The sequence below is a fragment of the Oncorhynchus mykiss genome, chromosome 9 (genome assembly GCF_013265735.2).
Source record: "Oncorhynchus mykiss isolate Arlee chromosome 9, USDA_OmykA_1.1, whole genome shotgun sequence".
Classification (NCBI taxonomy): domain Eukaryota; kingdom Metazoa; phylum Chordata; class Actinopteri; order Salmoniformes; family Salmonidae; genus Oncorhynchus; species Oncorhynchus mykiss.
Window position 1 is genome coordinate 31,954,016 of NC_048573.1, and position 16,186 is coordinate 31,970,201.

Below are 16,186 nucleotides of genomic sequence, written 5' to 3' on the forward strand. Positions count from 1 at the left end.
AAGCACCAGCTGTCAGAGCAGCTCACAGATCACTGCAGCTGTACATAGCCCATCTGTAAACAGCTCATCTGTTAACAACCCATCTATCTACCTCATCCCCATACTGTATTTATTTTTTATCTTGCTCCTTTGCACCGCAGGATCTCTACTTGCACATTCATCTTCTGCACATCTACCATTCCAGTGTTTAATTGCTATATTATATTTGCTTACCGCCCCAATAGATCCACAGATGATGCAATCGCCACCACACTGCACACTGCCATGTCCCATCTGGACAAGAGGCATACATACAGTTGAAGTCAGAAGTTTACATGCACCTTAGCCAAATACATTCAAACTCAGTTTTTCACAATTCCTGACATTTAATCCTAGTAAAAATTCCCTGTCTTAGGTCAGTTAGGATCACCACTGTCAGAATAATAGTAGAGAACATCTTGGCCATGTTCAGTTATAATCTCCACCCGGCACAGCCAGAAGAGGACTTGCCACCCTTCCAAGCCTGGTTCCTCTCTAGGTTTTTTCCTAGGTTCTGGCCTTTAGGGAGTTTTTCCTAGCCACCGTGCCTCTACACCTGCATTGCTTCCTGTTTGGGGTTTTAGGCTGGGTTTCTGTACAGCACTTTGTGACATCAGCTGATGTAAGAAGGGCTTTATAAATACATTTCATTGAAATTTGATTGATATAGAGAATTATTTATTTCAGCTATTATTGCTTTCATCACATTCCCAGTGGGCCAGAAGTTCACATACACTCAATTAGTATTTGGTTGCATTGCCTTTTAATTGTTTAACTTGGGTCATCGTTTCAGGTAGCCTTCCACAAGCTTCCCACAATACGCTGGGAAACTTCCTGACAGAGCTGGTGTAACTGAGTCAGGTTTGTAGGCCTCCTTGCTCGCACACGCTTTTTCAGTTCTGCCCACCAATTTTCTATAGGATTGAGGTCAGTGCTTTGTGATGGCCACTCCAATATCTTGAATTTGTTGTCCTTTAGCCATTTTGCCACAATTTTGGAAGTATGTTTGGGGTCATTGTCCATTTGGAAGACACATTTACGACTAAACTTAAACTGATGTCTTGAGATGTTACTTCAATATATCCATAATTTTCCTTTCTCATGAAGCCATCTATTTTGTGAAGAGCACCAGTCCCTCCTGCAGCAAAGCACCCCCGAAACATGATGCTGCCACCCCCGTACTTCACGGTTGAGATGGTGTTCTTTGGCTTACAAGCCTCCCTCTTTTTCCTCCAAACATAACAATGGTCATTATGGCCAAAATGTTATATTTTTGTTTCATCAGACCAGAGGACATTTCCCCAAAAAGTACAATATTTGTCCCCATGTGCAGATGCAAACCGTAGTATGGCTTTTTTAATAGCGGTTATGGAACAGTGGCTTCTTCCTTGCTGAGCGGCCTTTCAGGTTATGTCGAAATTGGACTCATTTTACTGTGGATATAGATACTTTTGTTTGTACAGATGAACATGGCACCTTCAGGCGTTTTTTCTGAGGTCTTGGCTGATTTCTTTTGATTTTCCCATGATGTCAAGCAAAGAGGCACTGAGTTTGAAGGTAGGCCTTGAAATTCATCCACAGGTACACCTCCAATTAACTCAAATGATGTCAAATTGCCTATCAGAAGCTTCTAAAGCCATTACGTCATTTTCTGGAATTTTCCAAGCTGTTTAAAGGCACAGTCAACTTAGTGTATGTAAACTTCTGACCCATTGGAATTGTGATGCAGTGAAATAAAGTGAAATAATTTTTCTGTAAACAATTGTTGGAAAATTACTTGTCATGCACAAAGTAGTGATCCTAACCGACTTGCCAAAACTATAATTTGTTCACAAGAAATGTATGGAGTGGTTGAAAAATGAGTTTTAATGACTCCAACCTAAGTGTCAACTGTATATATGCAGTATTCTTAATCCATTCCTTACTTAGATTTACGTGTACTTTGGGTATATGTCCTGAAAATGTTAGATATTACTTGTTAGATATTACTGCACTGTCGGAGGTAGAATCACTTGCATTTCGCTACACCCTCAATAACATCTGCTAAACACGTGTATGTGACCAATACATTTGATTTTATTAGATTAATCACGAGCGAACAACCCTCATACCTCTTACTCATTGTTAAGTGCAAAGTACATGGTGTGCCCATACTGCCCTATGAATGCATGCCAACAGAGGGAACCCTGGGAAATGTAGGCCAACAAGAAGGAACCCAGTGTCAAATGAGGGAATCATGGGAAATATAGGCCACAGACAGAACACAGGGTCAAAAGATGGTACCATAGGAAATGTAGGCCAACAGGGAAAAAAGACGGCACCACGGGAAATTTAGACCAACAGAGGAAACCCAGGGCCAAAAGCGGGCACCAGGGGAAATGTAGGCAAACAGAGGGATCCCATGAAGTCCAGCAGGCTCTCAGAGGCTGGGTTTGTACTGCTTCTAACATGCTGACCACACATACATGTTATTCAAACATTGCACCCACACTACTCGCTCACCTCAGCGAGCGTCTGTGTAGCCAGGCACTAAAATAGAAATAGGTTCTATTTGTGATGCTCAACGCGCTGCAGAGTCCGGCCTCTTCCATCTATTCATTGTTTTTTAAGAGCATTTACCCACGTCCCATCTCCTCATTGGTGTTTAGGAGCATATACCCACATGGGTGATTGAAAGATGAACTGACATCCACACTCCAGTCGGTTGTAGTAATGCACCATAAAGTTGGTTGCTAACCACCATATAAAGTCCAAAGAAGTAAAAAAGAAGCCAGAGGAAGGAGGAGAGATGACGAGAAAGGAATTCGGTTTACCGATTTATCTGTGGATTAATTGTCAGAGGACCTTGTGCATTTCAGGTAAAATAACAACACAATGTTTATATCCCAGGACAAATTAGCTAGCAACAGCAAGCTAGCTAGCTTTTCGACCTGTCACCAAATTAATATCATTTGTTCCGAGGTTTTGATATTTCAACTTGCGTGTCCTGATCGTGTCTGTTGTGGGGGTACAAAATCTACATGCGCACTCAGGCACATGCACGTGTCTGGTTTGGTCAGCATGTAAGTGGCGGCAACAGCTTGGCCACAATCGTTTATGTGGTCCTCCCTCATTCTCTCCATCCAGAGGAGATTTCCCCCGTTGCGTGTTTGCACTCAGAATTCTCTGCGCCGGCGACACTGATTTTGACAAATGTGTCTTGGGAGATTGCCCATGGCAGAGCACACACACACAGAGACATACACACACCCTTGAGCACACACACCCTAGTGGGTTTCGGATGCCTTCTGTCAGCTTTCCATTCCGCATGTCCTCCTGGGTGAGAGAGTTGAATCTCAGGCATGGGGAGAGTATTTGAGAGCCAATTGGGCGCTGTTCTGTTTGTGTATGTGTATGTGCGTGTGTACGTGTATGTGAGTATGTATGTGTGTGTCAGAGGCCCTAATCAGTTCAGGGGTAATTTACTAATCCTCTGGTGTGACACAAATAGTGGCTAACAGATCTCTGTCTGGTTTCGAGTGGTGAACCTCTTGCTTTTTCTGTGCTCTAACTCTACTGTTCTCTATGTCTCACGTCAACATAGGAGATTAGCAACCTTTGCACTCAATGTTCACGATGGAGTGGAAACACCTAGCTATTCTTTTCACTCTTCTTCTATTGGCCTGTTCATGTGCAATATGATGGTCTGAATCTGATTGTGAGCTGCATGTCTATGTGAACCTGATCTACACTATAAATGTGGTGAAAACAAAGCAAAACCCCGGTCCAAATGATTACTGGTACTTGCCAAAGAGAACTATCTAGGATCTAAGTCCAAGTACCTTGTGAACGGGACACTGAATTCATACTGTATATGTAATGTACAGATTATTTATGTGATGTATTACAATCTCTCCTCTGCAGGTGGTAGACCTGTACTGGGGGGTGGACCCAGAGGAGTGGGACAGTCCGGACCTGCAGCGTCTGAGGATGAAGCTACTAGAGGAGTGCCTCCAGACCTCCGCAGGTCCATGTTTTGTTGTGGGTATAATAAGCATGTTATAAGCGTTATAAGCCTTCATATAATAGGACTGTCCATTACACCCTGCTGAGAATTAAATTGTACTATTGTCGTGACGTGACATTAATGTGATGACTGTTATTTATCGAATAATTACCTACTATGTTTAATTGTTACTAGATTAAATTAATCATGTAGCAATTAACTCCTTAGGAATTTGTGGCACAACAGGAGAAGTTATTTAACGAGTTACCATCTCCCGAATTAACTCAAGAATATATACAGCTGAAGTCGGAAGTTTACATAAATCTTAGCCAAATACATTTAAACTCAGTTTTTCACAATTCCTGACATTTAATCCTAGTAAAAATTCCCTGTTTTAGGTCAGTTAGATTCACCACTTTATTTTAAGAATGTATAATGTCAGAATAATAGTAAAGGGAATCATTTATTTCAACTTTTATTTCACATTCCTAGTGGGTCAGAAGGTTACATACACTCAATTAGTATTTAGTAGCATTGCCTTTAAATCGTTTAACTTGGGTCAAACGTTTCAGGTAGCCTTCCACAAGCTTCCCACAATATGTTGGGTGAATTTTGGCCCATTCCTCCTGATAGAGCTGGTGTAACCGAGTCAGGTTTGTAAGGCCTCCACACTTGCACATGCTTTTTCAGTTCTGCCCACAAATGTTCTATTGGATTGAGGTCAGGGCTTCGTGATGGCAACTCCAATACCTTGACTTTGTTGTCCTTAAGCCATTTTGTCACAATTTTGGAAGAATGCTTGGGGTCATTGTCCATTTGGAAGACCCATTTGCGACCCAGCTTTAACTGATGTCTTGGGGTGTTGCTTCAATAAATCCACGTAATCGTCCACATAATTTTCCTCATGATGCCATATATTTTGTGAATAGCACCAGTCCCTCCTGCAGCAAAGCAAACCCACACATGATGCTGCCACCCCCGTGCATCATGGTTGGGATGGTGTTCTTCGGCTTGCAAGCATCCCCCTTTTCCTCCAAACATAACGATGGTCATTATGGCCAAACAGTTCTATTCTTGTTTCATCAGACCAGAGAACATTTCTCCAAAAAGTACGATCTTTGTCCCCATGTGCAGTTGCATACCGTAGTATGGCTTTTTTATGGCGGTTTTGGAGCAGTGGCTTCTTCCTTCCTGTGAATATAGGACTGGTTTTACTGTGGATATGGATACTTTTGTACCTGTTTATCCCAGCATCTTCACAAGGTCCTTTGCTGTTGTTCTCGGATTGATTTGCTCTTTTTGCACCAAAGTACGTTCATCTCTAGGAGACAGAACGCGTCTCCTTCCTAAGCGGTATAACGGCTGCGTGGTCCAATGGTATTTAAACTTGCATACTATTGTTTGTACAGATGAACGTGGTACCTTCAGGCATTTGGAAATTGCTCCCAAGGATGAACCAGACTTGTGGAGGTCTGCAATTTTTTTTCTGAGGTCTTGGCTTAGTTCTTTTGATTTTCCCATGATGTCACGCAAAGAGGCACTGAGTTTGAAGGTAGGCCTTGGAATACATCCACAGATTCACCTCCAATTGACTCAAATGATGTCAAGTTGCCTATTAGAAGCTTCTAAAGCCATGACATAATTTTGGGGAATTTTCCAAGCTGTTTAAAGGCAGTCAACTTAGTGCATGTAAACTTCTGACCCACTGGAATTGTGATACAGTGAATTATAAGTAAGTTATATGTCTGGAAACAATTGTTGGAAAAATTACTTGTGTCATGCACATAGTAGATGTCCTAATCGACTTGCCAAAACTATAGTTTGTTAACAAGAAATTTGTGGAGTGGTTGAAAAACGAGTTTTAATGACTCCAATCTAAGTGTATGTAAACTTCCAACTTCAACAGTAAATGTGAGTAAGTCATTTTGATGGGAGGGATGAGATTGTAATTAGGGTCAAAGATCAGAGAGAGAGAGAGGTGGTAGGATAGTGGATAGGGGCCTTGCCCTTTTTACGCCTTCTATTTTAATTTACATATCTCATATATTCACCTCTCTGCCTCTACAACCACTCTGTCTCTATCATTTTCCCCTTTCCCTCATCTATCTCTCTCTCTTTCTGTTATCTCTCTTTCTCTCTCTCCCTCTCCTTGCCCCTCTACATCTCTCTATCACTCCATCTCTGCTTTCTTCCATCTTCCCCTCCCTCTCTCTGTTTGATATTTTTCCCTCTGCCCCCTCTCAAATTGTAATAGCCACCAAGGTAAGGGGTTGAGATGATGCTTTTACCAGAGATGAGTCTCTTCTTCAGAAATGAAAAGTCCTGTGTGGCTCTCTGCATGCATTAATATCAACCCAGGATGATCTGTTTAACCACTTTATCCCTGGCTGAACCTGACCAATAACAGACACACACACTCATGAATACACAGAGTGGAGTGTATGCACACACGGAAACACACACATGTGCATGCGCATGCATGCATGCACACATTCGCACACAAGGTCAGACACACACATAGCATCCCTAGGAAGCCCAGTCATAAGATAAGGAGTGTGTGGGTGGAAGGGAATATAAAAAGGCCTCTCTGTATGTGCTGGAGAGGGGGCTCTGTATGTGCTGGAGAGGAGGCCTTTAATCATAGGATAGAATAGATACACAGCTCACACACACATACATTTGACAGCTTGCCCTGTGGATGTGCTATTGCAATCACCCAACTTTTAGTGAAAATTACAGTTATTTCTTAGCTCTGGTTTTTCCCAGGTGGCTCAATAACTGTGTTGAGAGGCCTAACTTCTTAGCTTGAAGAAGTACTGTGTACACATAAAGCACTCACACACACACCAGCAGTGTGTAACACACACACACACATACACACACACACACACACGCGCATGCACGTACAGGCAATCTGCCTCTCTGCAGTTGAATTTTTTAGGATGTATTAGAACCCTCTCTCAGTTAACGGTTTATCATCACGAGTGGGAATACCAATTTAGATCAGTGTGTCTACTCTAAGGACCCAGCCCTGCCCTAGCTTCTACTTTCACATAGAGGGAGAGATACATTTATAGATATGAAAGCTTGACAGATGTTGTCCCTTGGTTCTTGTGATAATGTTGCCGAGAGCCATATTTTCCATTTTCTGAAGTGACAGACTGATACACTTTCTTTGATCAGTGGCAGACGTATAGTCAGAGAGGAAGTTGACAGTTCTGGTTTGTGTTTGTCGACCAAGAATGAAGGGTTTTGGGTGGATTCTCCTTGTGTTTACTTTGAGTCAGATAAGTGAAAAGCTGATGACCTAAAAACTGCTAGATGAGTGGAGTTCGAGAATAGAATATGTTGTGATGACTGTATTTTGGGAGACAGTATGTACACATGTTATTATGCAGGAGCTCACGCTAATACACAACTCTATACACACACGCTCTACCTGACACACACACAGACACACTAACACACACACACAAACACACTTTCTTTCTCACTCACACAAACTGAGGTGTCCAAATCCCGCCACAAAAGGAAAACCAGAACAGACACATCTAACCCTCCACTGTCTCCCAGCTCCATGACTCACAGATCCACGCCCCACCTCCTTCCCCAGTCTTTCCCACTGCCTCCCTCCCAGGCTGAGCTGCGGTGTCCCCCAGTGTCCCTGTTAGCCAGCACAGCCGCGGAGGTCTCCCTCCTGCCTGTCCACATGGCGGTGGGAGTCACTTCAAAGCCTGTACTCTAACTGTCACTGCACTGTCACGGCTCAGAGGAGGGATGATGGAATTGGGGGATGCATATAGAGGAAAGAAAGGGGGGATGGGGATACTTGAGGGATGTTACAGAGGCTCCTTGGTGACATGGTTGAGAGAGAGAGAGAGAGAGAGAGAGAAACATCTTCCCCAGCTATACAGACAGTCCCCCCAACACACCATTTCTCCTGAAACATTTCCACACTTTTTATCATTCTATAGTACTCAAACTAAACCCTAAGGCGCGCAGAGACCATCCCATTAAACAATAGTAAAGGGTCTGTTATCCCCCCACCTTTGACCCTGTTCCTCCTCGTTAGCCAAATAGCCAATTTCGCCTGAGCAAACAGAAAATTCAACAAAACGCATTTGGCCTTCTCTTTAATCGAATACCTGTATCCCATTATAAACATCCCAACAGTAAAAACCACCCCCAACCTCTCACACAGATATTCCAAAAGAGACATTAATGGCATTAACCTGGTGCACACAGAAAACACATGAATCACAGTTTCTTTCATTACACAGAAAGGACACCCCTGCCCGATTTCCGGTTCAACCCGTGCCAACCAGCTGTTAGTGGCCAGGGCTCCATGAAGAACCCTCCACTGAAGGTCCCCTGACTTCTTTGGTACTGGGGGTTTGTAGAGCCGCATCCATCTAAAACACACCATACTCTCCGCCCCCTATACCTCCTGCCACTGACGTGCCTTCACTCCTGTTAGGCTCCTAATGTTCCTAACCTTAACGCAGAGGTTGTAGAGGGCTTTACCTCCCACCCCTTCAAACTCCCCCAGGTTCGGAATGTTAAAATCGAACAAGTCCTCCAGACCCCCTTGCCAGTCTCCAGTCTCTGCCGTCACTTGTAGTGGCGGAAACATTGGTGGCCCCTCCCCCTTTGGCCGCTCAAACACCCCCTTACCGGCTCAGACAGACCCCTTACCAGCAGCCTAAGAGACGTTATTCCTGTTTGTTGTGCCAAGACTTCCGGGGTTTTCCACCCCTCCTCTCCCAGCAGTCTCAGGTCACCCAGCCTTTGTAAACCCGCCGCCATCAGATGCCTCTGCATGGTGGCCGACTGAACCGATCTCAAAGGGATGGCTGGGTTGTTGAAGATAGTCTCCTCCCACACCCACAGCCCAGGCTCCACACCCCCTTCTCGTGTGGGCCTTAGCAGCTGCCAGGTCCTCAGCACTGCAGAGTAAAAATCTGCTGTACTCAGCCTCTCCAGCTTCATGAGGGAACAGCTGCCGGTCCAACCCTAATCCACCAGCTCTCCTCAGCAACACGCATGCTGGTTGCATCCAGCCACCATCAGTATGGTACAACAGTCTCTGCACCGCCTTTAGTCGGAAAGCAGCCATCCTGCTCTCCGGTTCTACCAGGCCCTGTCCTCCTTCGTGGACGGTGATGTACAACACTGCCGCCCTCAGCCAGTGATGGCCCTACCAGAAAAAGTCCACCAGCTTGCATTGCCGGTCTGCGAGCAGACGGGGGGTTGAGGACAGGTTCATGACTCTCACCAGATTCATGACTCTCCTGCACACTCCCTGCAGTCTCCTGTGTAGCATCCTTGTCTATTGCCCTGTCTCACCCAGACTGGCCTACTGAGCCCCCCTCCCTCCTTAACCATACATGACGCCCCAGCATACAACAGTTTCACACAGGTCAAAAAACTCTTCCTAATACCCCATATACTCATAAACAGATCAATATTGTTGACAAGTTTATAATACCCTTATTCTCGCTGCCAACATTCCCTCCAGCATTCCCACCACATCCACAGACCCCTGTCCCCGAATACTGTTCTTTCGGGTCTTTCATATTGCTAATTTTGCTGCCCCTAACACAAAATGAAGCAACACAACTACACCCGTTTGACTAACCCTCTACTTTGGCCCAAATATATACAGTTGGGAAGAGAGAACCTCTCCCAATGCTGAGAACCAATTAGTGATCAGCTCAATCATCCCAACCAACCTGGGACACTGTAAAAACAAATGTGTCAGAGTTTCAGACTCAGCACAGAATGGACACCCCTCCCCAACAGTAGGATCCAGGTGTACCAGATCAATAGGCAGTTTGTATAATAATCGCCAACAGCCTTTTGGGGAGGCACCTGGACCAAGCACACCCGCCCACCTTGCCGATTTTACCCCTTCCGGGGAAGAGGCATGGGAGACCTTTACACATATTCTGTACATGGCCTTCTTTCCCACCTCCTTGAACTCCCCCAGCTCCGGGGTATCGAAGGAAAGCAGCATCCCCACATCCTCCTCGAATGCCCCCGCTGCAGCACTAACAATCAGTGCAGGGAACACATAATCCAGACCCTCCTTCCACCGATCAGAATTGGAAGTATCAGTCGCATACTGCAGATGAAGCACTGGCAAGGAGTCACAGACCTCAGCAACGACCTTCCTCAGTAGGCGAGATGATCGGATCCCGGTCTTTCTCCCAGCTCCTCCAACGATCTATTCCTGTTCCGCATCAGATGACCCAGCTTGGTACACCCCACGCCTGATGGGCATGAACGTAGGCTAGCTGAACCCAGAACACGGGACTGGATGGCAGTGTTGTGAAAAAGAGGCTCTTCAAAAAGCCACATCCCTGGTGACGTGCAGGCCTTACGGGACTTGACAAGAACTCTCCAAGCCTGCATAACAGACTCATAAAATGGCAAATCACCCCCCCCCAGCTTTAAAAGGTGCTTGTCTGTGCTGCTTGAAGCCGGAAAGCCATGATCCTAGAGGAAATGTCCACCAGGCCTTGCCCACACTCGTGCAGTGGCAGGTACAGGGCTGCAGCTTTAATCCAGTGTTGTCCAGACCAGAAGAAACTGGTATTTGGTATTTTAACTTCTCTAGGGTAGGGGGCAGCATTCTGAATTTTGGATGAAAAGCATGCCCAAATTAAACTGCCTGCTAATCGGGCCCAGAATATATTATAGGCATATAACTGATAGATTTGGATAGAAAACACTATAAAATTTCAAAAACTGTTAAAATAGTATCTGTGAGTATAACAGAACTGTTTTGGCAGGCGAAAACCTGAGAAAAATCTTTTCAGGAAGTAGTTTTTTTGTGTAGTTTTCTATTCAATGCCATGTCAGTATCCATTGATTTAGGACCCAAATTGCATATCCTATGCCTTCCACTAGATATCAACAATCTTTAGAAATTGTTTCAGGCTTGTATTCTGAAAAATGAGGAAGTAAGATTAATCTGAATGAGTGGACCCTGCAGTGTCACAGAGCTTTTTCATGCGCGCGACCAGAGAGAGTGCCTTTCTTGTTTACCTTTTATATTGACGAGGTTATTGTCCGGTTGAAATATTATAGATAATTTCGGATAAAAACAACCTGAGGATTGAATATAAACATCTTTTGAGATGTTTCTATGAACTTTACGGATACAATTTGGATTTTGTCTGGCTGTTTTGACTGCGTTTGAGCCTGTGGATTACTGAAGAAAATGCACAAACAAAACGGAGGTTTTTGGATATAAAGAGACTTTATCGAACAAAAGGAACATTTATTGTGTAAATTCATGTCTTCTGAGTGCACCCATATGAAGATCATCAAAGGTAGGTGATTAATTGAATCTCTCTTTCTGACTTGTGTAACTCTTCTACTAGGCTGGTTACTGTTTGTAATGATTTGTCTGCTGGGCTATGTTCTCAAATAGTTGTATGGTATGCTTTCGCCGTAAAGCATTTTTGAAATCTGACATCGTGATTGGATTGGATTGGATTTAAACCTATGTAAAATACTTGTATGTTTTCAAGGGGGGGGGGGGGCTAGGCTCCCAGGTAGTGGAGGAGATGCCCACTACGAGTAATGGGGTTCAGGTGGGGCTAGTTTTCTAGGTAGTGGAGGAGATGCCTGGTAGGAGTCATGGGGTGCAAGTGGGGAGTGTTGAAAGGGATGTGGTAGAGGGGAATCAGGGGTTTGTGGCCTCAGTTGAGGAGGAGCAGGAGAAGGATATGGATATCTCTTTTGATATGATAGCAGCTTGTGAGGACTCAATTTACGATCTAGAGGAGGTAAATGGGTTTCTTGATAAAATTTTGGGGAAATCTGTCAAATTGGCAGATTATTTTGATGTTGATACATTTGTGAGGTCAGCTGTGATGTTACAGAAGACGGTGGTGTTAGATCAGCTGAGTGAGAAGAAGAGCTTTTGCTTGAGGAAATTTGTTACTGCTATTGCAGCAGCAAAGGGTGGTGGAAAACGTGGTCAGGTTAAGAGAAGAATAAAACAATGATGATGATCATGCCTCATAGGGTGTCTTTTTTCTCTTTGGTTTCTCTGTGGTTTCTTCTGCTTTTCCTTTCTCTTTTCTATATGGAGGTACTAAGGGTAGGTTCTCTCAATATTAATGGGGGAAGGGACAGGAATAAGAGGGCTTGGGTATTAGAAGTAATAAAACAAAAAAGGCTTAATGTAGTTTTCCTACAGGAGACACATAGTGATGAGGAAAATGAGGTTGGCTGGGGTGGCAGGTTTTATTGGTCAAGGCGGATGTTATGTTTTTTAAATTATTTTTTATGTTTATGCTCCTAATGAGGGTACAGAATGTATTGTTGGTTTTGATAAAATAAAGGAAACCTTAAGACAGTGTGACCAAGAGGGGTGTATGGTTTTAGCCCCCCTGTTTAGTGGATTTTTACTGTTGATCGCACCATTGAAGAACCTTACCTTACCTGCGGTCAGCCACTTGCCTGATGCTAATATGAAGAATGGCATCAAAGTGGTTGTCATCAAACGTTCAACGTTATATAGATTTCTACCACTCTCTATGAAGTAGCACTTTATTGTGATTCTTCTGATAGATTATTCTAGTTCCATGACATCTTGATTCAGATTTTCCATGTATGCATTTGTTCTCCTGTATTCCAATAGCACCAATATATTTGTTACCCCTCACAATGCAATGTGCAGCACAATGGAAAAGTTTGATAGAAAGCGATTTTATAGCCAGATGTATTCATTGATTTATGTGTCTCCTATAACAGTCTATCTTATTCAGTCTGTACTCCACACCTCAAATGCCAGAGTACATATAGACTTGAGTGAAACCCTCCCAAGCATGTGAGGGAAGAGCAGTGTAGCTAAAAATCACCTTTTTATCCCATTCTATGTCACTTTACAGAGTTAAGCTGGCTGTTAAGTGCAACGAGACAAAGCTCTCCTTCCCAAACCTTTGGGCCGCCTTCTTGCTCCCTTCTCCCACCCTTCCGTTCTACTCCATCCCTCCCTCCCTCCCTCCCTCCAACCCTCCTTCCCTCCATAAAAACACCAAAAGCTTCAGTCTGTCCACCTTGGTGCATTAATCTACAGTAGTTGTTGAGGTTCCAAACACGTAATGCTCTCATGATAAGGCAGGCAGGCTGGGTGATAAAGTTATCCAGAGAAACTGTAGCCAGGGACAGCAGGAGGGAGAGCTTTTATTTGTCATTTTTTATTTAGCCTTTATTTAAAAGTCAGTTAAGAACAAATTCTTATTTACAATGACAGCAAATGAACAGTGGGTTAACTGCCTTGTTCAGGGGCAGAATTACAGATTTTTACATTTCAGCTCGGTGATCTAGCAACCTTTCAGTTACTGGACAAACACACTAACCACTAGGCTACCTGCCACCCCTAGGAAGAAGATGGAGAAAGAGGGATGAGTGAGAAAGAGGGGAAGAGAGGGAAGGCTGTAGGAGAGAGTAAGGGAGAACATACAGTGCCTTCAGAAAGTATTCATACCCCTGGAATTATTCCACATTTTGTTGTGTTACAGGCTGAATTCTACATAGATTAAATATATTTTTTTTCTCATATTTTTTTCTCATCTACACACCATACCCCATAATGATAAATGATAATGGTAAAAATAATGCTTTTAGAAATATTTGCACATTTATTGAAAATTAAATACAGAAATAGCTCATGTACATACAGTAAGTATTCACACCACTGAGTTAATACTTTGTAAAAGCACCGTTGGCAGCAATTACAGCTGTGTGTCTTTCTGTGTATGTCCAAAATTCTTCAAGCTCTGTCAAAATTGTTGTTGATCATTTCTTGACAACCATTTTCAGGTCTTGCCATAGATTTTCAAGAAGATTTAAGTCAAAACTGTAACTCGGTCACTCAGGAACATTTGCTGTCTTCTTGGTGAGCAACTCCAGCGTGGATTTGGCATTCTGTTTAAGGTTATTGTCCTGCTGAAAGATTAATTGATCTCCCATTTTCTGTTTTTCCTCTAGGATTTTGCCTATGATTAGCTCCATTCCATTTCTATTTTTATCCTGAAAAATTCCTCATTTACAAATATACCCATAACATGATGCAACCACCACTATGCTTGAAAATATGGAGAGTGGTACTCAATAATGTGTTGTTTTGGATTTCCCCCAAACATAAAACTTAGTATTCAGGACAAAAGTACATTTCTTTGCCACATTTGCAGTATTAGTTTAGTGCCTTGTTGCAAACAAAGATTAATTTTAGAATATATTTTATTCTGTACAGGTGTCACGTTCTTGATGTGCAGAATTTTATTTATGTCTTTGTTTTAGTATGGTCAGGGCGTAAGTTGGGTGGGTTGTCTATGTTCCGTTTTCTATGTTGTGTTTGCGTTTGGCCTGGTATGGTTCTCAATCAGAGGCAGGTGTCGTTAGTTGTCTCTGATTGAGAATCATATTTAGGTAGCCTTTTCCCACTTGTGTTTCGTGGGTGTTTATTTTCTGTTCTGTGTTTTATTTCACCGTTCAGGACTGTTCGTTTTTCGTTTTATTGTTTTTTGTTTCAGTGTTCACTTTTCGTATTAAAAATCAAGATGAACACTTACCACGCTGCACTTTGGTCCTCTCCTTCATGCGACGACCGTTACAACAGGCTTCCTTCTTTTCACTCTGTCAATTAGGTTAGTATTGTGGAGTAACTACAATGTTGTTGATCCATCTTCAGTTTTATCCTATCACAGCCATTAAACTCTGTAACTATTTAAAGTCACCATTGGCCTCATGGTGAAATCCCTGATTGGTTTCCTTCCTCTCTGGCAACTGAGTTAGGAAGGACGCCTTTATCTTGGTAGTGACTGGGAGTATTTATACACCATCCAAAGTGTAATAAATAACTTCACCATGCTCAAACGGATATTCAATGTCTGTTTTTTTTTTGCCAATAGTTGCCCTTTGCGAGGCATTGGAAAAACACCTTTGGTCTTAGTCATTGAAAAATCATGTTAAACACTAGTATTGTACTGTGAGTCCATTCAACTTGTTATGTGACTTGTAAAGCACATTTTTACTCCTTAAGTTATTTAGGCTTGCCACAACAACGGGGTTGAATACTTATTGACTCAAGACATTTCAGCTTTTCATTTTTAAATTATGCGTTACGGTGACATGTTTTCTTCTTTAATTTAATTAATTTTAAATTCAGGCTGTAGCACAACAAAATGTGGAAAAAAATCAAGGGTGTGAATACTTTCTGAAGCCAATGTACATAGAGATAGGTACAAGTGAGAGACAGCGAGGGAAGAGAGAGGGGGTCGGAGAAAGGGGATTGCATCTGGCATCTGTGCAAGTGTGTGTGACAGGACAGTACGTACTTAAAGGGCCAACCCACATGAAAAAATACTATGGTATTCACTGTAGTGTTTGTGCGGACTTTGCTGTAGTATTCACTGTAGTGTTTTTGCAGACTTAACTTTAGTATTCACTGTAGTGTTTTTTGCAGACTTAACTGTAGTATTCACTGTATTGTTTTTGAGGACTAGAGTCTGCAAAAACACTACAGCAAATACCATAGTATATACTTTAGTGTACTGTAGTATTTATTTATAGCAAAAAATACTGTAGTAACATAAAACTGTAGTATATATATATATATATATATATATATATATATATATATATAACTATAGTAATTAATGTAGTGTTTTTGCAGATTGCAGTATACTGTAGTTTTTATTGTAGTGTTTTTGTGGACTGTAATATATTGTAATATTTGCTGTAGTGTTTTTGCTGACATTGTATGTGTAAACTTGCTCTAATCTCTCTCACACATCAATCCACCCACACACCAATGACACAGACACACAATTGCAGTCACTCACCCATCCTGTCCTTTCCTGCTGTCCCTGCAAGGCAAGCTGACAGAGACTTTGTCAGCAGCTCAGAGAATGACTCTCCCTCTCCTTCTATCTCAATCTCTCTCTTTCCATCTCTCTCACTCTGTCTAAGCTTAGTTCAGCTCTTTCCCAGATGTCTCCATCCCCCAATGACAAACTGATCTGCAGTTCCCACAAAAAGCTCTGCCGTAGTCTGGCTCTGTTAAAGAAAACAGCTGATGGAGGGTTTTGATTGGAACTGTCATTAGTTCCTAATAAGGAGAATGTATCTCATCTCACTCTGTTTTTTGAAACTTTCCATTCC

The 16,186-nt window shown here is 42.7% G+C and overlaps 1 protein-coding gene across 1 annotated transcript in view; it reads left to right on the forward strand.

Moving 5' to 3' along the window:
* The window catches only part of LOC110531917 (NACHT and WD repeat domain-containing protein 2), a 92,337-nt gene that overhangs the window by 53,956 nt on the left and 22,195 nt on the right, over positions 1-16,186 (forward strand). The window contains exon 4 of the mRNA XM_021615394.2: positions 3,922-4,038. Coding sequence (XP_021471069.2) covers positions 3,922-4,038 — 117 coding nt within the window. The remainder of the gene's footprint in view (positions 1-3,921; positions 4,039-16,186) is intronic.